The 27,848-nt window shown below is 42.1% G+C and overlaps 1 protein-coding gene across 1 annotated transcript; it reads left to right on the top strand.

Moving 5' to 3' along the window:
• The first annotated feature begins 18,759 nt into the window (after positions 1–18,759).
• LOC107792985 (uncharacterized) lies at positions 18,760–20,766 on the top strand. The gene is made up of 5 exons (XM_016615254.2): positions 18,760–19,105; positions 19,203–19,286; positions 19,401–19,468; positions 19,553–19,755; positions 20,535–20,766. Exons 1-5 carry the CDS (start codon positions 18,942–18,944, stop codon positions 20,619–20,621), a joined length of 606 nt encoding a protein of 201 aa, XP_016470740.1. The 5' UTR covers positions 18,760–18,941; the 3' UTR covers positions 20,622–20,766.
• The last annotated feature ends 7,082 nt before the right edge of the window (positions 20,767–27,848 follow it).

Here is a 27,848-nt window from a genome sequence, read left to right as displayed (position 1 = left end):
TGATTGAGTTTAGAGGGTCTTGGGATCAGTTCTTGCCATTGGCAGGGTTTGCTTACAACAACAGCTATCAGTCCAGCATTCAAATGGCAGCGTATAAGGCTTTATATGGGAAACGGTGTAAATCCCCGGTGGGTTGGTTTGACTGGGTGAGGCCAAATTGTTAGGCACAGACCTGGTTCAGGATGCTTTGGAGAAGATTAAGGTGATTCAGGATAGACTCTGCACAGCCCAGTCCAGACAGAAGAGTTACGAGGACTGGAAGGTTTGTGATGTTTCCTATACGGTTGGAGAGCGAGTTCTGCTTCGGGTTTCGCCTATGAAGGGCGTTATTAGATTCAGGAAGAAAGGGAAGTTGAGTCTGAGGTTTATTGGCCCTTTTGAGATATTGAGGCATGTTGGGGAGGTTGCTTATGAGCTTGCCTTACCTCCCAGCTTGGCAGGAGTTCATCCGGTATTTCATATTTCGATGCTCCGGAGGTATCACGACGATCCGTCGCACGTGTTGGATTTCAGTTCAGTCTAGTTAGACTAGGATCTATCTTATATTGAGGAGCCAATGGCAATATTGGACATATAGGTTACAAAGCTGAGGTCAAAGAACATTGCATCAGTGAAGGTCCAGTGGCGGGGTCAGCCGGTCGAGAAGGCGACCTAGGAGACCGAGCAGGATATGCGCAGCCGTTAACCTCATCTTTTCACTACTCCAGGTATGTCTCTATGCTCGTTCGAGGACGAACGAATGTTTAAGTGTAGGAGGATGTGACGACCCGGCCGGTCGTCTTAGGAATTAATGCCCCAATCCCCTATTAACTGTTTTTCCCAAGTTTATTTCTGCTATTTCGATTTGCCGGGATGTTCGATTTTATGTTTCGGAGAGCTTTGGGACACTTAGTCCCTAAATGAGAGCTTAAGTGTTGGAAAGTTGACCGTAGTCGGAACAGTGTGAAGACGGCATCGAAATGGAAATCTGATGGTTCTGTTAGCTCTGTTGGGCGATTTCAGGGTTAGGAGCGTGTTCGGATTGTGTTTTGGAAGTCCGTAGCTAATTTAGGCTTGAAATGCCGAAAGTTAAATTTTGGAAGTTTCCGGTTCGATAGTGAGATTTTGATCTGAGGGTCGGAATGGAATTCCGAGAGTTGAAATAGTTTCGTGATGTCATTTGGGATGTGTGTGCAAAATTTCAGGTCATTCGGACGAGGTTTGGTAGACTTTTTGATCGAAAGTGTGATTTTAGAGTTTTTGGAATTTTTAAGCTTGAATTCGATGAAAAATAGGTGTTTTGATGTTGTTTTGAGCGTTCCAAAGGTTGGAACAAGTTTGAATGATGTTTTAGGATTGGTTGGCAGGTTTGGTTGAGGTCCCGGGGGCCTCGGGTGTGTTTCGGATGCTCAATGGGTCATTTTTGGAACATAGAAAATTGCAGAAAATGTTGCAGCAGTCAGTTCTGGTTTCCTTCATCGCATTTGCGAGTGGGTCCTTGCGTTCGCGAAGAGGAGCTGGGACTGGGGGGAACGTTTGGCCTTCGCGTTCGCGAGAGGCCCTACGTGTTCGCAAAGAGGCTAGATGGTTGTGTTATGCGTTCGCGATTGGGCTTCGCGTTCGCGGAAGAGGAATTGGCCCAGTGGAGTTTTGTGCATCGCGTTCACGTGGTGCACGCCGCGTTCGCAAAGGTTCATCTATGCAAGACATCGCGTTCGTAAAGAAGGAAAAATGGTCAAAGTTATTTTGTGCTTCGCGAACGCGAGGTTTTGACCGCGTTCGCGAAGAAGGAATTTTCTGGGTAGATATAAGATTTAAAATCGAGGGTTTTAGCCATTTTTATCGAAACATAAGCTTGGGAGCTCGGATTTTCAGAGATATCGATTGGGTAACGATTCTTAACTCATTTTTGCTTGTAACCCATTAATCTAAACATGAATTCATCCTTTAATTTCGGAATTTGTATGAAAATTGGGGAAAAGTTCTTAGGCCAAGAAATTGAGTTTTGATTGGGGACTTTACATCGGATTTGAATAATTTTGGTATGGTTAGACTTGTGAGAGTGTGAGGATTCTGAAACTATAAATTTCACCCGATTCCGAGATGCGGGCCCGAGGGGCATTTTGGTCATTTTACCTAATTTTGTGTATTAGCTTAGAATTTCTTTGTAGAATCAGTTACTTGAAGTGTTATTTATATTATGCAATTGAATTGAAAAGTTGGGCCATTTGAAGTCGAGTACTCGTGACAAAGACGTGGTGTCGGGTTAATTTTTGAATGGGTTTGAGGTAAGTGACTTGTCTAACCATGTTTGGGAGACCTTTCCCTTAAGATATGATATATTTGATAATTGAAATGCCTTGTACGTGAGGTGACGAGTTCGTACTTGAGCTAATTGTTGAAAATCCGATTTTACTTTAAGTACTTCAATTGAGTTCTTGTTTTTTCCTGTTTTATTCTACTTGCAAATTTAGCCTGTTATAGTTTAGAAAAGCATGTTTAGTTGACTTAATTTCCTATTTGCTTAAACTGATTTAATTGCATTATGTGAAGCATGTTAGGCTAGAATTAATTGTTTACTTGGTACGAAATTAGTATTTAATTGAGTATTCTTGTGTTGCTTCTGTGTGTTTTTAAATTTGGAACTACGGGACGACATCCCAGGAAATCCCTTGTACGTATTTATGATCTGGACTGAGGTGCGGGATACCAAGAGATCCCTAGCATATATTGAGGATACCAAGACATCCTCGGGATACCAAGAGATCCCCACGTATATTGAGGATACCAAGAGATCCTCGGGATACCGAGCGATTCCTAGCATATATTGAGGATACCGAGAGATCCTTGGGATACCAAGAGATCCCTAGCATATATTGAGGATACCGAGAGATCCTCGTGATACCAAGAGATCCCTGGCATATATTGAGGGTACTAAGAGATCCTCGGGATACTGAGAGCTCCCTGGTTACTTTCCTTGTGGTTGCCTTCATCTCTCTTTCCGTTATTGTACTCTTATTATCCTGTGTAGGTTCTTACTATAGATTCTCAATTGTACTGCTTATCTTATCCTATCATCTTTATATTTTATTTAATCTCAGTAGGGCCCTGACCTTCCTCGTCACTACCCAACCGAGGTTAGTCTTGGCACTTGCTGAGTACCGCTGTGGTGTACTCATGCCTCTTCTGCACATGTTTTTCATGTGCAGATCCAGGTACTTCTACTCAGGCCTACCATCCTTGAGGGAGGAGACTACTTAGAGACTTCGAGGTACATCTGTCGCGTCCGCAGACGGAGGAGTCCCTTTCTATTCCTGCCTTTTAGTATTTAGCCCTTCTGTACTTTCTATTCTTATTAGACACATTCCGGAGTTAGAGCTATGTAGTATTTCCTTTCTTAGCTTGTGATTCGTGGGTTTCCGGGTCTTGGATTTGGATATTGGTTTTGAGATTTATATATGGTGTATGCCGAGCGGCACATTTAAACACTGTTATTGCCTTATTTCTTTTTTTAAATTGTTTACTTCCGCAAGTTTTGGTTATCTTCCGCAATTTAGGCTTACCTAGTCATAGAGACTAGGTGCCATCACGATGGTTCACGGAGGGCGAACCGGAGTGGTGACACCATGCTTCGGAAATATCACGGCGATCCATCCCACGTGTTAGATTTTAGCACTGCCCAGTTGGACAAGGACTTGTCTTATGAGGAGGAGCCGGTAGCTATTTTAGACCGGCAGGTTCGTCAGTTGAGATCGAAGAGTTTTCTTTTTGTTCGTGTTCAGTGGAGAGGTCAGCCTGCTGAGGCATCGACCTGGGAGTCCGAGTCCGATATGCGGAGCCGTTATCCCTATCTTTTCCCCGACTCAGGTACTTCCTTCTTCTGTCTGTTCGAGGACGAACAGTTATTTTAGAGGTGGAGAATGTACTTGTTTTAAAAGGAAATTATGCATTCCGAGGCCTTAAAGCCCTCTTTTAGTATCATCTCGATTTGTGTGTGTAGTCTGGGCGCGTAGCCGGAAAGCCTATATGTGAAAATCTATGAAAATTGATAAATTTTGACTATAAAATAAATTAATTTGACTTCGGTCAACGTTTTTGGTAAACGAGATCCGGACTCGTGATTTGATGGTCCCGGAGGGTCCGTAGGAAAGTATGGGACTTGGGCGTATGCCCGAAATTGAATTCCGAGGTCCCAAGCCCGAGAAATGAATTTTTGAAAGAAATTGTTTTCTGAAATTATTTAAGAGATTTGGAAATAAATTGTGATTAGAACGTGATGGTATTCGGCCCGTATTTTGGTTCCGGCATCCGGTACAGGTCTTATATATGATTTAAGATAATTCTGTAGAGTTTGGTAAGAAACGGAATCCATTTGACGTGATTCGGACCTTAAATGCAAAATTTGGTGTTTAAAGAAGTTTTGAGAAATTTCATTGGTTTTGAGGTTTAATTCGATGTTCATGATGTTATTTTGGTGATTTGATTACACGAATAAGTCCGTAGTATGTTTTTGAGATTGTGTGTATGTTTGGTTTGGAGCCCTGAGGGCTCGGGTGAGTTTTGGATAGGCTACGGGGTGCATTTTGAACTTAGAAAATTGCAGATTTCTCATCTGGTGTATTAAGTCTGCAGGCTTCGCAAATGCGAAACTTCCATCGCAAATGCAAAACAAGGACCTGGGCAGGCCTGATCGCAAATGCGACCATTTGTCTCGCAAATGCGGAAGGCCCAGCCGCAAATGCGACGCCTGCTTCGCAAATGCGAAGTTCTCCTTTGGTGCCTAAGGTCGCAAATGTGAGCCTCCCTTCGCAATTCCCAAGCTAGCGCCCCTGTTCGCAATTCCCACATCTGCATCCTGCAACTTTTATACTTAGACGAATTTTTAACCCATTTTCACATCTTTTCAAATACAAACTCCCTAGGGCGATTTTTTAAGAACAACTCTTCTTCCAAATTGATTGTAAGTTAATTTTAACTCATTTCCTTCAATCATTAACATCTTTTAACATGATTTCAACGCAAAAATCAATGATTTTCATGGGGGAAATTGGGGTGTTTTGGGTAGAACCTAGGTTTTTCAAAAATTGGGGATTCGGACCTCGATTTGAGGTTCGATTTCAAAACAAATTACATATTTGGTTTCGTGGGGGAATGGGTAATCGGATTTTGGTTCGAACCTCGGGTTTTGACCATGTGTCCCGGGGGCAATTTTTGACTTTTTGGGTGAAACTTTGGGAAATTCATTTTGATGCAATCAAATTGATTCATTTAGTGTTTATTGATATAATTAAGTAACTTATTACCAGATACGAGCAAATTGGTGGTGGAATCAAGGGGTAAAGCTATAATTGAATCGTGAATTGTGTTCGTGGCATCGATGTAAGTGTTTGGTCTAACCTTAGCTTGGGGTATTAGGAGTCGAGTCCTATTTGTTGTGTGGTAATTGTTGAGTACGACGTATAGGCATGGTGACGAGTATCTATACGTTGGTGTCTAGCATGCCCGTGAGTCTTATATTGTGATTATCATGACTTCGTTGTATCTTTTATGCCTTGGTGATGGTTTCTATTGGTTGTGTAAAGTTTGTGGAAGAAATTGTGACCTATGAATATTGAGGAGCGTTGGCTCAAGTTGTGTAACGAATTGTGAAAGTATAAGTGATAATTGAACCTTTAGAGCATTGGATCGAGTTGTGAAGTAAAGTGAGAAAGAGAAGAGATCATTATGTTGCCCCCCTTACCGGGCTATTGTTACTTTATTTGTTATCTCCCTTGCCGGAATGTTGATGTTATTGATGTTGTCCCTTGCCGGGACTTGTTGTTGACTATTGTTCCCTTGCCGGGATTATTATTGCAAATTTCAATTATTTTCCTTTCCCTATTGTTTGTGATTGTTGTTTGGGTGAGGAAGAGAGTTAAAGCACGAAGGGTGATGTCGTGTATGATTGGTGAGGAAATAGTGTAAAGCACGAAGGGTGATGTCATGCCGCACGATGTACCATTCCGTGCCAATTATATTGATTATATGGTGAGAAAAAAGAGTAAAAGCACGAAGGGTGATGTCGTGCACATTATTACTATATGATTGCTTTGGTGAGGACGAGAGTAAAAGCACGAAGGGTGATGCCATGCATTTATTGATGCTGATTCCTTGATGATATCCGAGTTATATTGTTTCTTTCATTTACTTGTTGTATTTCTATTCGGAATTGATATTTTCCCCCGCAGCATGCTGCCCCTCCCATACTTGACTGTTTATTTCTATACTTCTTTTCCGCTATATATATTTGAACTGCACAAGTTTATTTGCTAGTCTGGTCCTAGCCTCGTCACTACTTCACCGAGGTTAGGCTAGACACTTACCATCACATAGGGTTGGTTGTGCTGATACTACACTCTGCACTATGTGTAGATCCCGGAGAAGCTATCGGACCGTAGTTGGAGGCTAACTTCACTCCACGTGGATATCCAAGGTAGACCTACAGGCATCCGTCTCCCTCTATCCCTTATTCCCTGTTTCATTTTCCTTACTTCAGAAACATGTGTACTGTTATTTCTTCAGACTTTGTATGTAGCAATCTTAGACCGTCTGTGACACTGTGACACTAGGTTTTGGGTGAGTAAGGCTTAAGCAGTTGTAATAGATGTAGATTTCAGATATTTATTGTTTTCTTCCACTTAATTTAAATTTCCGTTGTTTATACGTTATCACGTTATGTTTATTAACAAGAAATAAGTGGATAATGAAGTAATTAGTTTAAGGGATTGGCTTTCCTAGCTCACACTAGTAGGCGCCATCACGACTCCCGAGGGTGGGAAATCCGGGTCATGACATTTTTTCTCCAAAAACGTGACAGACCTGCAACAATTGCAAAACGAGATTGCAAAACTCTGAATGCACGTTCAACATCTTTTCGACATGATTCTTGTTTCATTGCAAAATATTTCTTCTTCGCTGAACGTGGCTCCCAAATAGTTTGCACAATAGTAGACCATTTTGGATATATAGCGTTAGCAATAACTCATGTCATATTCTTTTTCTTGAATAACATAACGGGCTGGAGGAGCAATACCATTAGCGAGATTGGAAAATATACGTGATAATTCTAAAACATTAATGTCATTGTTGGTGCCGGGCATACCAAAATATGCATGCCATATCCAAAGGTCGTAATCAGCTACAGCTTCAAGAATAAATGTTGGGGATCCACTACGACCTGTATATTGTCCAACCCATGCTGTTGGACAATTTTTCCATCACCAATGCATGAAATCTATACTGCCTAGCATTCCTGAAAAATCACGTTGTTCACCGATGTACAGAAGCCTTGCAACATCGTTAGTTGTTGGTGATCTCAAATACTGATCGCCAAAAACCTCTACGACAGCTCGACAAAATCTCTTCATGCTTTCAATTGCATTTGACTCTCCAATTTTGACATATTCATCAGTGGCATTTGCATTTGCATTTGCATTTTATGTATTATTAATTTTATGTATTGTTAATTTTCTTTTTTAAATTTTAGTTTTCACTTTTCAATTTTACCAACATTAGATATATTATATTTGCATTTTTCATTTTTAAATAATGGTTGTATTTCTTTTTATACAATAATAATAATAAAATTAACTTATAATTTTATATAAATATAATATATACAAAAATTAATATATAAAAAATAGGATATAAAATTAAATTATAAAGATATTAATATAAAAATTAATTATATACAAAATATATGATAAATTAAAAGTCCAAAAAAATAAAAAGATGAATAAAATAATAACAAATTAAATTTGATGTTGATGAATATGGTGTGACACTACTCACACACTAAAATGGTACAAAATTTGGTGTTCCATTGGAGCAAAAACATACCAAATTTATATTTGGTGCAAAAAATGATGCCTAAGTATGTATTTAAGTTAAGACTTTTTAAATAAACATGCTAGACTTGCAAACTATTATGCGACTCTGAATAATCGTGCGAGGGATATACGACAAAATCTGACAAATTCCACGGTTTCGCCAAAAGTTTCTAGGTAATAGAGTCCAATATTTCTATCACAATCGTGTTTGTTTCGGATATTTTTGACTACTATAATAAAATTATAAAGAACAAATATTATAACATTACATAAAATATTAGTTTCAAAAAAAACTTAATTTTTTCATAATGAAGTAATATTATATTGCTTCACCAATTAAATGATATGGATTAACAAAATTTCATTCGTCTCAATTTTTGTGACAGTTTTCCTTTTTAGGCAATTTCGAAATAATGATACATTTTTATAGTTTGTAACAATTTAATTTTAAAATATTCATTATACTTTTAATGAAATGATTTATAATTATACAAATATTTATAACTTATTAAAGATTACAAATTTTAAAAATCTTTCTTTTTCTTTCTAAACTCAATACAATATAATCACATATATTGAGACAGAGGAACTAGTTGTTACAAAAGGTACTCAGCAGGTAAAGAAAGCATAAAAATAGGATAAACACGTGGCCCAGCTATTTTGTAATGCTATTTTGTACTACAACTTTTCTTGGTGAAATGGAATCCCACTTCTCCTATTATCACGTTGTGTATAAGTGCAAATGACACTACTAATATATTCGTGCAAAAATGATAATGTGAATTTATGATAAATTGAAGTGTTAATTTGTCCAAAACAGCAGTAATGTGAATGTATCACACATTGGCAAGGTAGTTTGACTCCATGTCCCTTGTTTGACTTAAAAGATATTAAATTTTTTTTGAACAAATCAATTAAATATGAATGAGTAAATCTTAGCTGAAAATAATAATCTCTAGAAAGAGCGATATATAAAGAGAGGATGGGTCACGAGGTTTCTTTTCATTCATAAATAGTAATCTCTCTAGAGTTTTTAATATCGGTTACAAGGTTATTGTTCTCCTTTTATACTAAGAGAGAAATTCTTCTAAACTGTAAAAGACAAAATACAAGGAATATTCGAAGGGATATTCCCAATGTCCCCTAATGGCCACACATTATTGCAAGGGTCGTCCAGTCTCTGGTTTGTCTTAGGGTCGTCTCCCTCAGGACGTCAATTCAAGGAGGCTCCGTCAATTATTCGTACTCGTCGTTGGTCGTGGTCGGTCAAATTTGGACCCATACAATTAGTCCCTCCGCTTGTCGGGGTCGCAACTGGGTGCGTCCTCGATGAGCGGACACCAGGAATTCCTATGGAGAAATTTGAGCCGTTGTGACGTTACAAAATGGCCAATGAGGATGTCAGTGTGCTTAGCAAGACACCAGGTAATATGCTTTACCGGAAAATGATGTCATCTTCACGTGCGTCATCATCACGCATGTTTTCGAGGCAAGAGTTGATGGCTTGATGCTTCGGTTTTAGTGCAACTCTGTGACCTTCCGCTTCGATTCTAGCGCCACCCAACCCTATAAATAGTTGAAGGGTTTGTTTTTTCGAAAGTTTTTGGCCATTCCACTCTTGATAACCTCCTTCATTCTTCCGAGCTTGCCCTCATACCCTTCTGCTTCTTCTTACGTTCTTCACTCGAAGCTTCTTCCTCCTCCTACTTTTTGTATTGATACCCCTTTAGACGATATTATGCCGAGGTCTCGTTGTTCTCGTGATGAGGGTCCTGAGGCCACCCCATTGTCCATGGCGCCCTCTTCTGGCGATGAAGATACGATGGTAGAAGAGGGTGACAGCCTTCCTACGGTGGATGAGCTACTGCCGAGACATCCCTTATCTCGAAGTGACTTCCTTAAAGATCCCCCTCCTACTCCGGACCCCGTATTCTCTGAGAAGGAGCAAGTTCATATTGATGCTCTTCGTGTAAAGTACGGCATTCCCGCTCATGTAGATATGGTTCCGGCGGGGAGAGATTTTGTAGATGTCCACAGACCTGGGTACTGCGCTTTCTATGAGTACCCTTTCATGATTGGCTATACCCTTCCTCTCTTCCCCTTAGCGGAAGAATTCTGTCAGTTCTACCAAGTTTGTCCGGCGCAACTTTCGTCGTATATGCTCAAGATACTTCTGCTGCTGACCAAGTATGCAGAGTTGGCGGAATGTAACGTTTCTATCCACCATTTATGGCTAACACCATTTTATCCGGGAGATCTCTCCAAGTGGAAGGATTTTACCCAGGAGCTGGCTCAGTGCGCTCTGCTGAGGGTGGTGCGTTGTCCAACGTCGGAGGACGTCGTATTGAGGGTGACGACTCAGGTTCAGATGTCGACCCAGAGGATGTTAATGAGTTCGTAGGTCGCCATACTCATGTGGAGGTCAGAACGGAAGGGTCTGATCGTCACATAGTTGTCTCGGGGGACTACAACTTGCTGCTGAACTGTGAGCAAGTGGCATCTGCTCTAGCTCCTCTATGTGTTACCCCTGAAAACGAGGTGCTTAGGGCGATGAGCGACATGGAGTTGTCTCAGAAGGTCACCGGTATGGCCTTGCAGGACCTGCCTTTCCTTCCCTTTTCGTCGTTGGGTTTTTGTGGTGATCGTCATTCTGCATTTTATTTCTAACTTCTCCCCTTTTTTGTCAGAACCTCGTCATGGAGATTGAGCGAGAGCGTAGGGAGAGGAGAAGAACGGGCCCTTTATGAGAAGATGTCGTCCAAATATCAATAGTATCGTGCTAAGCATCGTGCGATGGCCGACATTTATCATCAGGACCCTGAGTTTCAGTTGTTTCGCGAGGGGCTCAAATAGTGGGAGGACCAGCTAGAGCGTAAGATCGAAGCGTTGAGGGAGCGGGATGAGGAGCTCATGAAAACTGTCGCTCGTAATAGTGAACTCGAGGCTTCCCTTAAAGTGAAGGATGACAAGCTTGAGTTGAGTAAGGGGTGATGGCTGAAAATGCCGACTTGCAGGTAAAGGGGCCAATTTGACCACTGAGTTGAGTGCGAAGGCGGTGGAGGTAGAGGGGCTTAAGGGCGAGCTGAGCGTTGGTACTAATAAGTTGGCGACAGCTATTTCTGGAACCGCATCTTTGGAGAATGCCCTCCGCATTTGCAGGTCGGAGCTGGCTGAAGAGAAGGAGGCCCCTAGTCGTAAGGTTGCGGGGCTCGAAGGGTATTTCAAAGAACTAGAGGTGGAGCTATCTACGTTAAATAGACAAGTGGCCTTGCTGAGGGCGGAGGATGCAAGTCGACGTTCTCAACCTTCTACATCTCGCGCCTCAGCCGATCCGGTCGTGCCTTGTCGTTTATATGAGTTGTGGGTCCATGCTGAGGCTTGGCTTAACGTGTACAAGGCTTTTCACGCCGAGGGGAGGGCAACTGAGGCGAAGCTTCAGGCTGTGCACACCGAAGCTCGTGCAGCTCGTGAGGCATGCGGGTATGACCCCCTTATACCTGACAGGGATGACATCAACTGTGATGATGCAAACCGCCTTGCTTCGGACTCGTGGTATGAAGATGCTTACCCCACCGGGGATGATGTGTAGTCTTTATTTGTACTTGCTTTTGTTTTTTGGGGTTTTTGCAGGGGCATACCTGAGCTCGTTTGTAAAGACAAGTGTAAATAACATTTTGATGCAATGTAAGATATATTTTGTCAATTTGCTCTTCTTTGTAATATTTACGATGTCGGGGATACTTGTCGAGCTATTAAGTCGATTTAGGTTTTGGGCGAAGATTCCTCTTTTTTTTAGGGCCTTGGCCATTGGGATGTCGCTTTGTACGGTCGTCGAAATAGTATCCTGTTGTAGTTCGAACGAGGTCGAACTCATATTTTCGTCGATGGCCTTGGCCATTGGGATGTTGCTTTGAACTGTCGTCGAAGTAGGTTCCCGTCGTAGTTCGAACGAGGTCAAACTCATGTTTAATGTTTTCATCGATGGCCTTGGCCATTGGGATGTTGCTTTGAACTGTCGTCAAAGTAGGATCCCATCATAGTTCGAATGAGGTCGAACTCATGTTTTCGTCGATGGCCTTGGCCATTGGGATGTTGCTTTGAACTATCATCAAAGTAGGATCCCGTCGTAGTTCGAACGAGGTCGAACTCATGTTTTCGTCGATGGCCTTGGCCATTGGGATGTTGCTTCGAATTGTCGTCGAAGTAGGATCACGTCGTAGTTCAAACGAGGTCGAACTCATGTTTTCATCGATGGCCTTGGCCATTAGGATGTTGCTTCGAACTGTCATTGAAGTAGGATCCCGTCGTAGTTCGAACGAGGTTGAACTCATGTTTTCGTCGATGGCCTTGGCCATTTCTTGTGGAGATTTGATCGTATTCCCGTAGGAAGATATATCGACTTTATTCATGCAATGGAGCTTTGATTATATACTTGTAAAGGGTCACATGTCGGCTCTGCATATACAATGGATATTTGATTATATTCTTGTGAGAATCACACGACTCTGTACATACAATTGAGACGATTATCTATATCTGGTCCCTTTATTACTTCGCTTTGGAGATCATATGGACGGGTCGGGGTAATGAACAGCACTTCGAACCTCGAGGCGTCTCCCTTGCCGCCTCATTAAAAACCTCCCCGGGAAAACCCGATTTGGGACAAAACCCGGGTGAGGGAAAAATAGTACGACTTAGGTGACGCCCTCTTTTAGAAGTGGAAGTACTTGAGATGGGCGACATTCCAGTTGTTTTGGAGTAGTTTTCCCTCCATTATTTCTAATTGGAATGCTCCTTTGTTTGTTGTGGCTATGATTTTGTATGGTCCATCCCAGTTTGTTCCCATTTTTCCCTCATTAGGGTCTTTCGTTGCTTGTGTTTTAGCCTTGAGGACGTAATCTCCGACTTTGAGCATTCGCACCTTGGTCCTCTTGTTGTAGTACCTTTCCACTTGTTGCTTCTGTGCTACCATTCTTATGTGGGCCATATCTCTCCGTTCTTCGACTTCATCCAGATCTTATAGACTACTTTTGTCGTTGTTAGGTCCGCTCTCGTTGGAGTATCTCAAACTGAGCTCTTTGACCTCGACGGGTATAACTGCGTCAGTCTCGTAGACCAGTGAATATGGCATTTCACCTGTGCAGGTTTTTGGCGTAGTGCGGTATGCCCATAATACTTCCGGTAGTAGTTCAGGCCATAGCTCTTTAGCATCCTCAAGCTTCTTTTTCAATATGTTCAGTATTACTTTATTGGAGGACTCGACTTGACCATTGTCGGCAGGGTGATATGGCGTGGAGAGTATTCGTTTGATGTGCCATTTTTCGAAAAATTCAATCGTTCTTTTTCCGATGAATTGACGTCCATTGTCGCAGATGATTTCTTTGGGGATGCCAAAATGGCATATTATGTTTTTCCATATGAGCGCGATGACCTCTTGCTCATGTATCTGAGTGTATGCACTTGCTTCCACCCATTTAGAAAAGTAATCAGTTAAAACCAAAAGGAAACGTACCTTACCTCGTCCTGCTGGGAGGGGGCCGACTATGTCCATTTCCCACTTTATGAACGGCCATGGTGAAGTGACGGAATGAAGGAGTTACCCTTCTTGATATATCATAGGAGCGTACTTCTGACACTGTTCACATCTCCTGACATAGTCCGCGGCTTCTTTTTTCATGGTGGGCCAGTAGTATCCGGCACGGACGAGGCATCGGACGAGGGCGCAGTTTCTCGTGTGGGCACCACAGTGCCCTTCGTGTACTTCTTCCAGTACTCACCTTGTTTGATTTGGCCCAAGACATTTGGCTAGGGGGTTGCCGAACGTTCTTTTGTAGAGATCACCGTTTATGAGGTTGTATCGGGCTGCCTGTACCCGGAGTTTTTTGGCTTCTTTTTTATCTTGCGGGAGTGTTCCATCCTGCAAATATGCTACGAGGCAGTTATGCTAGTCCCAAGATAGGTTTATAGAATGTACCTCGACATGGTCTATTGCGGAATGGAGGAGGGTGACAACGTTTTCCCTGTTGATATTTTTGGTGGACGCAGCTAGTTTGGCGAGGCCATCTGCTTCGATATTTTGCGCCCTGGGTATCTGGTCGAGGCAGCATTCATCGAATTCCGGCAGTAATTTGTGAATTTCCGACTGGTACTTCTGTAGTCTCTGTTCTTTGATTTGGAAAGTCCTAGTGATGTGGTTCACCACGAGTTGGGAGTCACAATGGAGGACGAGCTGTCGGGCGCCATATTTGAGGGCTAACTTTAAACCTACAATCACGGCTTCATACTCGGCCTCGTTGTTAGTCATCTCGGGGCATCGTATGGATTATCGAATTACTTCGCCTGTAGGGACTTCGAGGACGAGTCCTAGTCCAGATCCTGAGGCGTTAGAGGCACCATCAGTGTAGAGGACCCATTGGTCGGTATACGTGGAAGCGCAGAGCGCTTCCTGTTCTACTTCAGTCAGTATTTCTGCACTAAAATCAGCGACAAAATCAGCGAGCACCTGCGACTTAATGGCAATTCCCGGTTGGTATGTTATGTTGTGCTTGCTTAATTCTATGGCCCATTTGGCCAGTCTACCCGATAGTTCAGGTTTGTGTAGGATCCCTCTTAGGGGGAAGGTTGTCACCACCTTTATGGGGTGGCATTGAAAATAGGGTCTAAACTTTCGTGAAGCTATGACTAATGCCAAAGCTAGCTTTTCAAGGTGAGGGTACCTAGTTTCGGCATCGATTAAGGTTTTGCTAATATAGTAAATCAGAGATTGCGTACCTTCGTTTTCACAGACCAAGACTGCGCTTACCGCAACTTCGGAAACTGCTAGATATACAAGTAGACATTCTCCTAGGTCTGCTTTGACGAGTAGTGGTGGTGAAGATAGATACGCTTTCAGTTTTCTTGCGGCGTTGACACACTCTTCATTTCATTGCAGTCCGTGGTATTTCCTTAGCATATTAAAGAATTTGTGACATCTATCTGAGGACCGTGAAATGAACCTCGACAGGGCGGCTACTCGTCCTGTCAATTTCTGCACCTGCTTTTTGCTGGTCAGTATCTCCGGTATTATGTCGATGCCCCTAATCTGATCTGGATTGACCTCGATACCTCTTTGTGACACTAGGAAACCAAGGAACTTTCCCGAAGTTACGCCGAAGACACATTTTTCGGGATTCAATTTCATTCCATATTGCCTTAATATCTCGAAGGCCTCCTTCAGATGGCCGATATGTTCCTCTCTCTTTGTCGACTTTACTAGCATGTCATCGATGTAAACCTCCATGGTATTGCCGAGCTGTTCTTTGAACATTTTGGTAACTAGTCTTTGATATGTGGATCCTACATTTTTGAGTCCGAACGACATTACCTTATTATTATATGTCCCTCGGTGAGTGATGAAAGTTATTTTTTCTTGATCTTCTTTGGCCATTAGAATTTGGTTATAATCGGAGTAGGCGTACAAAAAGCTCAACAGTTCATGCCCCGCTGTCGCATCGATGAGCTGGTCGATGTGGGGCAACGGAAAGGAGTCCTTTGGGCATGCTTTGTTCAGATCAGTGAAGTCGACACACATCCGCCATTTCCCGTTCTTCTTTTTGACCATGACCACATTGGTGACCCATTGGGGGTATTTTGACTCTTTTATTGAACCGTTAGCGAGTAATTTATCAACATCCTCGTTGACTGCCTCATTGATGGCGGCATTGAACTTTCTCCTTATTTGTCGAACCGCCGGATGAAGTGGATCAACATTCAGCCTGTGTGCGGCGTTCTCCCTTGGGATTCCTAGCATATTTGAGCAGGAAAAGGCAAACAAATCGGCGTTGTTAGTTAAAAACTCACGATATTTACCTGGTTCCGAGAGGTTGTGTCCAACATAAGCCTTTCTTGTGCTATCGATACTGTCCAACTGGACGGGATCGAAATCCTCTACGGTTGCCTTGTAAGCTTTTATGATGTCCGGGTCTTTGATGGCTTCTACTTGTACGTCGGGTCTGGTTCCCGACATGGCTGATTGCTATGCCTCCGCACTTGCCCCTTTTAGTTGTTTGGTGTGTGTTCAATCTTGGGCGATCCGGTAGCATTCTTGGACGGTGCGTGGCTCGCCTCGGATGCTGAATATTCCCCATGGGGTGGAAAATTTGATTACTTGGTAAAAACTTGACGGGACGGCCCACATGGCGTGTATCCATGGATGTCCTATGATGGCGTTGTAGGCTGTTTCCTGATTCATGACATGGAATATCGTTTCTAGGGTGACCCCTCCTGCCAGGACGGGTAGCACTATTTCTCCATATATTTGCTCCACTGCATTATTAAAACCCGTTAGTGTTATGCAACGCGGTATTAGTTTATCCTCGAGTCTCATTTGCACGAGAACTCGTGGGTGAACAATACACGCGCTGCTTCCGTCATCCACCATTATTCTTTTTACATCGATATCCGCAATGCGTAAAATTATAACCAAAGCATCATAGTGAGGGAAAGACAAATAGTCGGTATCCGACTTATCGAAGATGATATTGTCTTCGAGGTCGTCATACCGTTCGTGGGCAACCGTCCGTTTGAGTTTATGTGTGGTGGTGAATTTCACATGGTTGATTACCGTATCGTCGTCGCTGCCAATGATCATTTGTATGGTACGATCTGGTGATGGTGGCTTTGGAGGTCCTTGAGGTTGGTCGCGCCCACGAGCGAAGTTGGCCCATCCTTTATCGCTCAGCAGTTCTTTCAGGTATCCCTGGTTTAACATCCTCGCTACTTCTTGTCGCAGACCTATGCAGTCTTCGGTCTTGTGTCCTCTCTCCTGGTGGAATTCACACAGGACGTTCGACCTCCTAGTGCTCGGATCCGATTTCATCTTTTGCGGCCATTGTACCTTCATGCCAAGCTTTTCCAGTGCGTACACTATCTCTGAAGGGGAACACAAAAATTATGAACAAATAGCAATTGAAGCATACCTCTTTCGTTTCGGAGGGGCGCGGTGTGTCGGGGCGCGACATCCGTATGTCATGGAGGAGGCGGATTGGGTATTCGAATATAGGGTTGATGACTTTCTCGATTGAAACGTGGCAGTTTATCCCTTCGCCCATTGTTACATCGATCTCTCTTTGTCTCGGTCTGGACTAATGTTAATCGTTGAAGCAGGCCGTTCAGGTCATCCTCATCTGCCCTCACTTCGGCGCAATAGGCGTTGTGGATCTCTTTCCACGTGGTAGGGGGGTACTTCATGAGTCTACTGAGTAGTTTTTTGGTTGTTTTTGTTCCGTTTCTGTTTAACCCATCTTGGAAGGCTTCTACTGCCTTCCCTTCTGACACATTCGGTAGGCTCATCTCTGTTGAATCGGGCTAGGAAATCCCAAAGTCCCTCGTCCGTCATTTGCCTGACGGCAAAGATATAATTGACCCTAGCCTCAGCCTTTTTCACTCCAGCGTGAGCGGTGACAAACTTATCTGTCATCTCTTCGAATGTCGATATCAATCGTGCTGGTAGTTGTGAATACCATGTCAATGCTCCCCCCGTCAGAGTTTCGCCGAACTTTTTCAGCAGCACAGACGGTACCTATTCTTTTGATAGATCATTACCTTTTACTACGATAACGTAATGGATTAAGTGATCCTCCGGGTCCGTGGTCCTATTGTATATTTTCAAATATGGCGGCATTTTGAAGGTCTTTGGAATAGAATGGGGAGCTGCCCCTTCGCTGTATGGTTGTTCGACGAATCGACCCACATCACGTTTTGGTAACAACTTTGGAGCACCTGGTATTTTATCAACCCTCTCCTGATGTTCCTTCATCTGGTCGCGGAGTGTTTTGCTCTCATTTTCCATCTCTTCCATTTTCTTTAAGATGTCCGCGAGTGCGTCATTGCCTGTATCAGCAACAGTACGGGTGTTACCTATTCATGTAGCGTTTGGCTCATCGGCAGCAGTTGCGGTTTCTGTGGGTAGCAAGTCTTCGACACCTTCCTGAATGGGTTTCTCGAACATGTTGCTCAAGGTACTCGTTAACCATTCTTCTAGTAGCCTTTTGACAGCCGGTGGCGCTTCTCCTACTGGGGATGTTGAGGTTTCCCTCTTGCGCAAGATCGTTAGATCCCCATGCGAAGGAGGTGAGATCTTCCCCTCAGGTGTAACACTTGGTGTTGCATTCTCATTATCTTCTCCTCCGACTTTGTTGAGGGAATTCAGGAGGTTGTTTGTCTCTATTGCCTCTATTGCCTTTAGCCTCGCTTCTCCCTTTCCCGCCATCGTTGGCTTTTATGGAGCTGAAGAAAAGTGATTATTTCTTTCAAGAATCTAGATGAAAACTACGATTTCAGCTATAGAAATCCCCACAGACGGCGCCAAATTGTTTGACTCAAAAGATATTAAAACCTTTTTGAACAAACCAATTAAAGATGAAGGGGTAAATCTTAGCTGAGAATAATAATCTCTAGAAAGAGGGATAGATAAAGAGAGGATGGGTCACGAGGTTTCTTTTCATTCATAAATAGGAATCTCTCCAGAGCTTTTAATACCGGTTACAAGGTTATTGTCCTCCTTTTATACTAAGAGAGAAATTCTTCTAAACTGTAAAAGACAAAATACAAGGAATATTCGAAGGGATATTCCCAATGTCCCCTAATGAGCACACATTATTGCAAGGGTTGTCCAGTCTCTGGTTTGCCTTAGGGTCGTCTCCCTCAGGACATCAATTCAAGGAGGCTCTGGCAATCATCGTACTCGTCGTCAGCCGTGGTCGGTTAAATTTGGACCCATACATCCCTCGATTTAAACGTGTTAAGTCTTAAAAATAATCGTTGGGCTTCAATTATTAAGTAGGAGTATTCAATACTCCTCTTTTTAGATTCCAGTCCAAAAATAAAATGGAAAAAGAAATTCTATATAAAGGTAAGAACATTTACTATACCTACATACCAATACTTTAATGCGCTAATTAATGTATATATTCATCTTCCAACACTGTTGACTTCTCATCTTCTACTGTTTAGCTACTATTTCTTTCTCTGTGTAGATCTATAGAGCATAGATCTTTCAAAAACTTAAGAAAAGAATTCTTATAAGTACTTTAACTTTAATTTGTTACACCAGCCATGGCGTTCTCACTAATTATCCCTTGTTATATGTCAAGAAATCCCCATATTCTTAATCCATGCAGCGGATCTCAAACTCCGATCTTTAATCCTTTATGTCAAACTAAAAATCTCAGAACCAGCTGCCAGAGATCTGGTCTACTACTAAGTAACAAAAGACCAAGGTAATATTTCCTCAATATACTCAATATTAAGTATATATCTACTTTTTTCCTGTGGTTGATTTTCTTGTAAGATTCTAAGTTTTTTGTGGTTATGTAGGGATTTAGTTGTCCATGCAACACCTGAAACAGGAGATCTACTTTCAGGAGTTATTCCCTTTTTACCATCTGGTGAAAATTCTTGGTAAGGAATTTAAAAAACAAAATGCACGTAAATTTTGACTACTCTTTAGTGTTTACCAGTTTTCTTGTAATTTTCCTATTTCCCACAAATTTTGACACAGAAATGTTATTGCAGGATGAGTTGGGCTGTGGGATTAGGTGTAACAGTACCTTTGTTAACAGCAAGATTATTAACAGTAACAAGTAAGAGAATATCTTCTGCTTTATATATTACTCTTTTTTTTTTTTCTTTTTCTCTTTTTTAATTTTTGGGATCAACGTCCATAGAGCAAGTTGCAGTTGCGGCGGAGACGGTGGAGTCGGTGGCGGATGCGGTGGGAAAAGTTGCGGATGAAGTGGACAAGGTGGCGGAGGAATTCGCGGAGAAGCTGCCGGAAGGTGGAATGCTTAAAGGTATAGTGAAGTCCATCGAACACTTGGCTGAAGAAACTGAAAATGATGCTCAATTAGTCGAAGACCTAATGGACAAGGTATTTATTTATTGTTTTTTTTTTCTCTTCGATTTTAACTTTCATCAACTTAAATTAGCAATTCTTTTCCCCAAAAATATAGTTTGGACAAGTTGTGTATTTTATTGCTAATCTCGCTCCGTAAAGATAACTTAGTGGTTGAGACATAAGAGTAACAACTTGAAGATTTTGTATTAATATTTGAACAATAACACTTTACGAGAGAGCTCATCTACTCCAATTTTAATAATCGCGGGATTACCTTGGCAATGCTTGTGATTAGACAGAATGACTATTAAATTATTTTAAGTGTCACAAATTTATCCGGATTACAAAAAAAAAATTATTGAGCTTTAAAAGAGCATGTTTCGATTCCTTTTAAGTATTTATTTTAATACTACTTTAACAAAGTTAATCTTTTGGTACATCTACCATATGTTGAGGTGAGAATGTGCAAGTAAATAAACAATAGTTTTCTTACATCATTTTGTCCACATCCTTAGTTTTTCGGGAACAAATTAATTAAGTTGATTATCTAAGAAATGAGATCCAAATCTCTAATCCGTCTAAATATTTTATAATATCATATAAGATGACAGCTGGATTAGATCTAGAATTGTCTTTTTGTTGATGCATCGAACCCAATAAAAAGAGAGCGGCAAGACGATTATCACGTTGATCATAAATTATTAAATAATTAGTGCCATGATTAGGATCTCTAAATCTTTTGTTACTCTCTATGATAGATGATTTTTCATAAATTTTGGTCAAGTGCTTATTCTTGTTTGGAATGATGATAGGTTGAAGAAGTGGATCAAAAGTTGGAGGCATTTATCAGTAATCAAGTAATGAAGATACCAAATTCAAATGATGGGAAGAAACAATAGATCTAGATTTGTCACTTTCCCAACACAGTGGGGTTTATTGTGGTGCTTCCACTTATGTTGTACTATGTATGTCCTTAAATTTTGTCATAAATTTTTATTTAGACATCTCAATTATGAGAAAATGATCTATTGAACATTTGAAATCAGTGAATAGTGTCTATTAAATACAAATCATCAGTTAATAAAAATGAAAGTGACTGTATTTCAGACGCAAAATGCTACTTCTATTCCAATTTATGTGAATCTATTTATTTTTTAGTTATTTAAAAATGTCTATTTTCCAAATCTGGAAAAAATTTAATTTCAACTTCTTATTTTATTTTAACGAAAGTTTTTATAGCCACACAAATGTTATCATAAATTTTAAGACTCCAAATTTTAAAAGTCTTACAACCATACAAATACTATAGTATATTTAATACTACATATTTCAAAAGCTTTTTTTTAAAAATTTTATGTTCAATTAAACGGGTTCGCATGTATTGGAACATAGGGAGCATGTGACAAGTTCATAGGGATGTGTATCTATTCGGCCTTCAATAAATATTTTAATAACCTAATATAATCAGTATTCACGTGGTCCAATCTGTCTTTCTGAAGTAAATACTACTCCTTCCGTTTCAATTTATGTAAACTTATTTTCTTTTTGGTCCGTTCCAAAAAGAATGATCCCTTTCTAAATTTGGAAGCAATTTAGCTTAAACTTACAATTCTACCCTTAATGAGAAGCTTTTATAACCACACAAATATCCTGGACCCCTTTTTGATTTGTTTAGAACCACAAATTCTAAAAGTCTTTATTTTTTCATAAACTTCGTGCCCAGTCAAACAGATTCACATAAATTGAAACAGAGGGAGTACTAATAGTTAATATCAGCTGGTCAATCTCAATAACGCATGCTGCATGCGAGAATTATATAATTATTAAACCAAATAACTAGTGCAATGGATAAAGTTATAGAGTTGTACAGGTCAAAATATGAACGAAAGAATTTTACTTAAGGAAGAACGACCAAGAGTCGACCAAGCCGAGGTCACGTATAAGAAGCAATATACCGGCGAGTGATTCAGCTACGACCGAGGTTGGGCACTCGATTCGGCCTGAACGGCTAGCTCAACACTTAGACATTTTAGAGGAATATTCTACCGCATATTCCAAGAACTTAAGTACTCCGGTTAAGGACCGCTAGATAAAGAAAATATCTTTGTATAAATATCATGGGAGAGAGTAAATGAAGGAGGGCTGGGAAAAACACACACACACATTATACATATCTCTAAAGATGAAAATGTATCCTCATATGAGGCTCCTCGCCAAAAAGAAGAAAAAAGGGTTTAGAATCTCTGTATTCATCCGCAATTCAACTATATTAAATGTATGAAGGCCTGCCTTATCCAAGAATGGTGACTCCTTTCATTTATGTATTCTTTGTTATCATTTAATATTATTGGAGCAATCATCTTTTTCTTACATTATGGAATTCAATCGTAACTGCAATCAAATTTTACGTTCAGCTATGCTTGTTTATTCTTACCTTCTATCTCAGATTTAGGATAAATTATCTTTGGCTAGGATTTGTCCCAAATCTTCTTATTTAATTAGTTTAACAAAAAAGCCTAACACTTTTTAGTCAAACAATTTGGCGCTGTCTGTGGGGATTTTCTAGCCAAAGTTTTAGTTTCCTCTAGATTAAAACTCAATCAGAGTTTCACTCCCCGTTTCTTGTAGTTTTGTCCTCTCGTTACAAACGCAAAATTGAGAAATTTGTGGACAAGCTCTTGAAATCGCCAAACTAACTAAGGTCAGATCTTTGCATGAAATCGAAATTATGCTTGATATCTATATGCTTTGTCTTGTTGTAGTGATGGGCTTGGTACGTTGTGAGTGTGAGTTGTCAGAGCAGGATTAAGGCCACTATGCACTGAGCAGGTCCGCAATCCTATTGCCATATTAACGCTAGATACCAATATATACCTTATACACACTGCCCTCTCTCTTTCTTATGAAGGGATGATTGCCTGTTGTGTAGTTCTTTGAAATAACAAGCTTGTCTTGCCTGTATGTTTGTGTTATGACTTATGTTTCTCTTATTTTTATGCACTCCGGATGGGATCGGACCGGGACTCGAACTCGAGATCCCAATGGGCAAAGTAAGTTGTCAGTCCGTAAAATGCCCAAATTCGACTAATGACGAAGCTAAGCACGAGGCCGGGATCAGATCTGAAGCCAACATTCGAGTACGGGTCAAAATGATTCGTTCTACAGCGCCCCTCTCCCCTTGCCAACCAATCATGCCGAGGTAACAAACGATTTTGTTTAGGTTTAACTTGTTATTTTTCTTTTAGATTGGGATAGGAACATGAGCATTCTCCCAGATACGCAAACGAGGAACAAACGCCATCAAAATAGCACACCAAGAAAACATTCCGCGCCACATCATCCTGCGGGCAAAGGTCGAGTGAACCCCCCCCCCCTCCCCCTCAAAAAGTTGGTACTTAACGCCATAAAGGAAAAAGTCTGTATAGGTTGGGACTGGGTCACCAGCCCAAAAAATATACGAATCTCTCCAACAAGTTGGTACTTAACGCCATAAAGGGAAAAGTCTGTATAAACTGGGACTGGGTCACCAGCCCGGAAAACATACGAATCTCTCCAACGTTCAGACAGAACACGTGTGTGAAGCTCACCCACGTGCTCGCCAAAGCAACTATGCGACGACACAACTAGCTAAATTTTGATTTCATACAAACATTAAGACATCCTAAAGCTTGAGCGAGACATGTGGCCCGGTCTATCAATTACCTCTCCAGGCAGGGCAATGAATGGATTAGAGAGACTGGGACTCGAATGTATGTGCAGGCAGTACAACAATATATAAATTTCTCCAACGAATGAGTAAGCAAAGCAGTATACAGAATTCTTATGTAACTCCACCGAATTTACACATTATGCCAACACAAGAAACGTACATTCGACCTTGCTCGAATTCATTAAGAGTCGAATTCGACCTCGCTAGAATTAACAAGTCAAATTCGACTTCGCTCGAGTTAACAAGTCAAATTCGACTTCGCTCGAATTAAAAAGTCAAATTCGACTTCGCTCGAGTTGAAAAGTCAAATTCGACTTTGCTCGAATTAATAAGTCAAATTCGACTTCGCTCGAAATGAAAAGTCAAATTCGACTTCTCTCGAATTGACAAGTCAAAATTCTACTTCGCTCGAATTAGCAAGATAAATTCGACTTCGCTCGAATTGACAAGTCAAATTGCGACTTCGCTCAAACTAGCAAGATAAATTCGACTTCACTCGAATTAAAAAGTCAAATTCGATTTTGCTCGAATTGACAAGTCAAGTTCAACCTCGAATTAGCAGGTCTCTAACCTCGCTTGAATTAATAAGTCAAGTTCGACCTCGCCAGAATTAGCAGGTCAAATTCGACCCCGGTCGAATTAACTACCAAAAATCAGGGATTTATTCTGAGAAGATCCAAGAAATTAAAAAAAAAAGAGAAGGAAAGGCCAAAGACATACAATCAAGGACGAATCGACTATTTCATTCAAAGGAAAAAAATAGCAACTTACAAAGGGCCAAAAGGGGCCCCCACCCAACCAACTAAGTACAAAAAAAACTAAGTCACCCAACCAACTAAGTACAAAAAAAACTAAGTATAGGAGGAAAAACTAAGTACAAAAGCTTCACTCAGCATTACCCCCATCCACGCCGTCATCTCTCTCCCCGATTGGTTCAGCGGCTTCACCTCCACCGTCACCCTCTCCATCAAAATGTTCATCATCATAGGTAAACCCGTCATCAGCCCCATCGTCTCCATCGACCTCCAGTGCTGTGGGGTCATATCCGCAGGCAAGCCGGGCCTCACGCGCTTTAACACGAACTTCTTCGAAAGCGGCTTCGGTAACATTCCCTGCTGCCAAAAAGACCTTATATATGTCCCGCTGAACCTCAGCATGGATCCACATCTCGTACAAATGGCGAGGAACATCAACAGAGGTGGATGCATGAGGAGTCGAAGCCAATAATCGCGCCCTCTCATCCTCGAGAGCGGCAATTTGATCACCCAGGATCGAGACATCTCTTTCAAGCCCACCGATCCGCTCATCAAGCCGCACCTCCTTTAGAGCGGTCATTTCCATTTCAGTTGCCCGTTCAGACCTGAGAACACGGATAGAATCTTCCAATGTCGTGGCCCTCGCCAAGGCTGCTACTTGAGCTCCTTCAGCCCTCTCCAGCTCGGCTGCTTTCCTTTCCAACTCGGTCACCTTCTCCGCCAATTCAGCACTCAGACCGGCGACTCTGCTCAAGCTCCGCCCGCAAGGCCACCACCTTTGCCTGAAGATCAACGCACTCAACCGTAACCCTCTTGCCCATCTCGAGCTCCTCTTCTTTAGCCTTAAGCAGCCCCTCGAGTTCGCTGCATCTGCCAATGGACCGCACCAGGTCCTCGTCCTTCCACTCCAACTCCTCCCTAAAGGGACTGAAGATTGCCGCCCTCCCTAAGTCGTGCATGCATCTCACGGCACTTGTCACGATATCGGCAGTACTTTGAAACCATTTTCTGGAAAACGGCAGCCCGCCTCTCCTCGCAACGGATACTCTCAGTCTCCAAAATGAAAGTGTGAAGAAAGAAAAGAGGACAAAGAAAAGTCAGCAAGAGTAGAAGACGTAAAATGAAGAAAGCAATAAAGAACTCACCCTCAAAGCCATTCCGGCTACGCCCTGTGATAGGCCAACATCGTTGATCTCCTGAAGGGCCCTGTTTTCAGTAGCGGAACAAAGAAGGGCAAATTGGGGCACTAGGCTCACTGTGTCCTCCAACAAATCACAACTCGGGGAAATCTATATCACGTGAGAGGAACTGTCCGTTCCCGCCTCAACCCGAGTGAACCCCACCTCAAACATTCTTATGTCCTCGGGGTCAATATCTGAACCAGATTCGTAGTCATCCACAACCACGCTTTTTGCCCTCTCGCTGGCCAAAGAGAGAGCACGAGCCTATTGCAAAGTCGATGGTCCACTCGGAATGATCGCAGCGGCCTCCGAGCTTTGCCCCTTTTCCAAGGAAGCCATCTCCACGACCGAAGGTACGGTTTCCACGCCGAAACTAGTACCCCCGTCCGGTTCGGACACCGCCAACACGGGTTCACTCCTCGAAGGCCCCTCGGTCTCAACCACTATCCTCTGCCTCTTTAAGGGAGCCTCTTCGTCTTCGTCCCCAATAACTGGTCTACTAAATGAACTGCAGGAGCCGGAACCCCCGCTAGGGGAGCAGTATCGGGCGGCCAAGCCCGCGTGAGGCTGTAGTGTGTGATACAGCGGCGGCCTGAGCAGGCTCACTTGCAGCCACAACGAGTACTAGCTCGGCCGAGATACCCAACTGGCGAAGAGCAGGCGTAGGATCCCTCACCCTCCTTGCTGCCCTCCGACCTGTAAACAAAGGAGAGATAAGAGGATAGAAATGATAGTATAAAAGTCAACAATTAAAGCCAAATGTGACTCACTGGCCGAAGGTCTACGCGCGAACCTCTCATTGAAGTATGACCAATCGCGAATCCCCATAGTATGGGGAAAAACCTGACTCACCCAGTCGCGAATGTTAACAACTGGTAAAAGAGGCTCCCGCTCTTCTGCAAAGGTAGAAAGAAAATGATCAGATTACCCCAAAATAAATAATGGTCATTTTAGAAGGGAAACACTTACGAGCATACTTCCACTCCTCGAGGAATCCGCTGGGGTTCGATACCACGTGCGTTGTCTTCACGTAGAAGAAATTTTTCCAAAAATGATGATTTGTTTTATCGTCCATCTTTACCACCAACCTTTTGGTCCCCCGATGGCGCATATGAATCATCGTGCCCCTGTGAAAAATTAGGGCGAAGAGGTGAAACACATGGCGTAGAGAAATACCACGGCTGGACAGCTCCCCATATTTGATAAGGATGAGGAAAAGCTTGTATATGTACGGAGAAAGCTGAGCCGGGCACACATTGTAAAAGAGGCAAAAATCCTCTGCCAAGGAAGGAAGAGGAAGCGTGTAGCCGACGACAAATAGGTACGCGTAAAATGTGCAGTACCCCAGCCAATGTATTTGTACCACATCAGTACCAGCACGAACGATTTCAACATTGGTCGGGATTTGCCACTTAGTCCTAAATGCAGTAATCGCTGCCATATCCATCGTAGAAATGACAGGTTCAAGTTCATCCTGAGGTAGGTTTTTGAAGTCTGACCTAGCCTTCCCAGAGCGTGGGATTATCTCGTCCATGGTGGGGAAGTTTTCATCTTCCACCATGACCACCCCTTCCTCATGAGGAGGTGCATCCGCGACCAACGTCACAGGGTCAGAGGAAGCACTGGCCATTTTTCTGATCGTGTGCGAAAAAGAAATACAAAGATGAAGGGAGAAAGAAAGCACAGAAGCTGGAAACTCGAAGAAGAAAAGAACTCGGGCTTCAAAGGCTCTAAAAATACAACAATTCGAATGAGGGGTGCCTATCCCTATTTATGAGAATATAGGCACCCCAATCGAGAAAGCCTAAACGCTGCTTCATTGATTTCAAAATGGAAGAAGCGAGGGAAACTGATAACAACTAGGTCGGGAATCCAAATTAGAGTAAGAATTTGAGAGGTAAATGCGGAAGCAATAACAACAAGGAATGATAGCATCCTAGGAAGCTCAACTCTATTCAAGGACAGGGATGAAGCTTTTGAATCTCAAAGATGGCCTTTAATAAAATGTCAAGCTAAAGAATTACAAAACAAGATCATTAGACTTCAAAGTGCAAATGAAGAAGTTATTAATTGGGAGGAAGAGCTCAAGGATAAAGGATGTGAATTGGCGAGGTGATAGCATCAAGGACAAGGGTAGAGTTTTGGAAGCTCCAAGGCCATATACTCTCAAACTAAAGAGTTGCAAACTAAGGTTGCTATACTTCAATGGCAAATAAAGAAGCTTTTAATTGTAGAGGAAGAGCTCAAGCCCAAAGGAGATGAATTGTCCAAGTTTTACAATTATTTGGTAGTCCAAATTGAAGTCCAAGAGGAGGAAGATTGGGTTATCAAATCAGCCCTTGAAGTTCACCAATAGGGCTCAAAATGACCTTAAAAGACGTCCAAAAGGGGGTGTTTAAAAAGGAGCCCAATTGGAGTCCATACCAATGACCCAAACTAATAGTTTTAAGGCCCAAATCTGCCCCATGTATCTTGTTTGAT

The sequence above is a fragment of the Nicotiana tabacum genome, chromosome 16 (genome assembly GCF_000715075.1).
Source record: "Nicotiana tabacum cultivar K326 chromosome 16, ASM71507v2, whole genome shotgun sequence".
Taxonomy (NCBI): Eukaryota; Viridiplantae; Streptophyta; class Magnoliopsida; order Solanales; family Solanaceae; genus Nicotiana; species Nicotiana tabacum.
Note: the sequence above shows the minus strand (reverse complement) of the source record. Positions and strands in the feature narration are given on the sequence as shown.

What these genes read in the sequence shown, in the direction of transcription:
- LOC107792985 (XM_016615254.2), top strand. Translation starts at nt 18,942, where the DNA reads ATGGCGTTCTCACTAATTATCCCTTGTTATATGTCAAGAAATCCCCAT. An exon ending in CTAAGTAACAAAAGACCAAG is followed by an intron (nt 19,106 to 19,202) that starts GTAATATTTCCT and finishes GTGGTTATGTAG; the next exon opens with GGATTTAGTTGTCCATGCAA. An exon ending in AAGATTATTAACAGTAACAA is followed by an intron (nt 19,469 to 19,552) that starts GTAAGAGAATAT and finishes CAACGTCCATAG; the next exon opens with AGCAAGTTGCAGTTGCGGCG.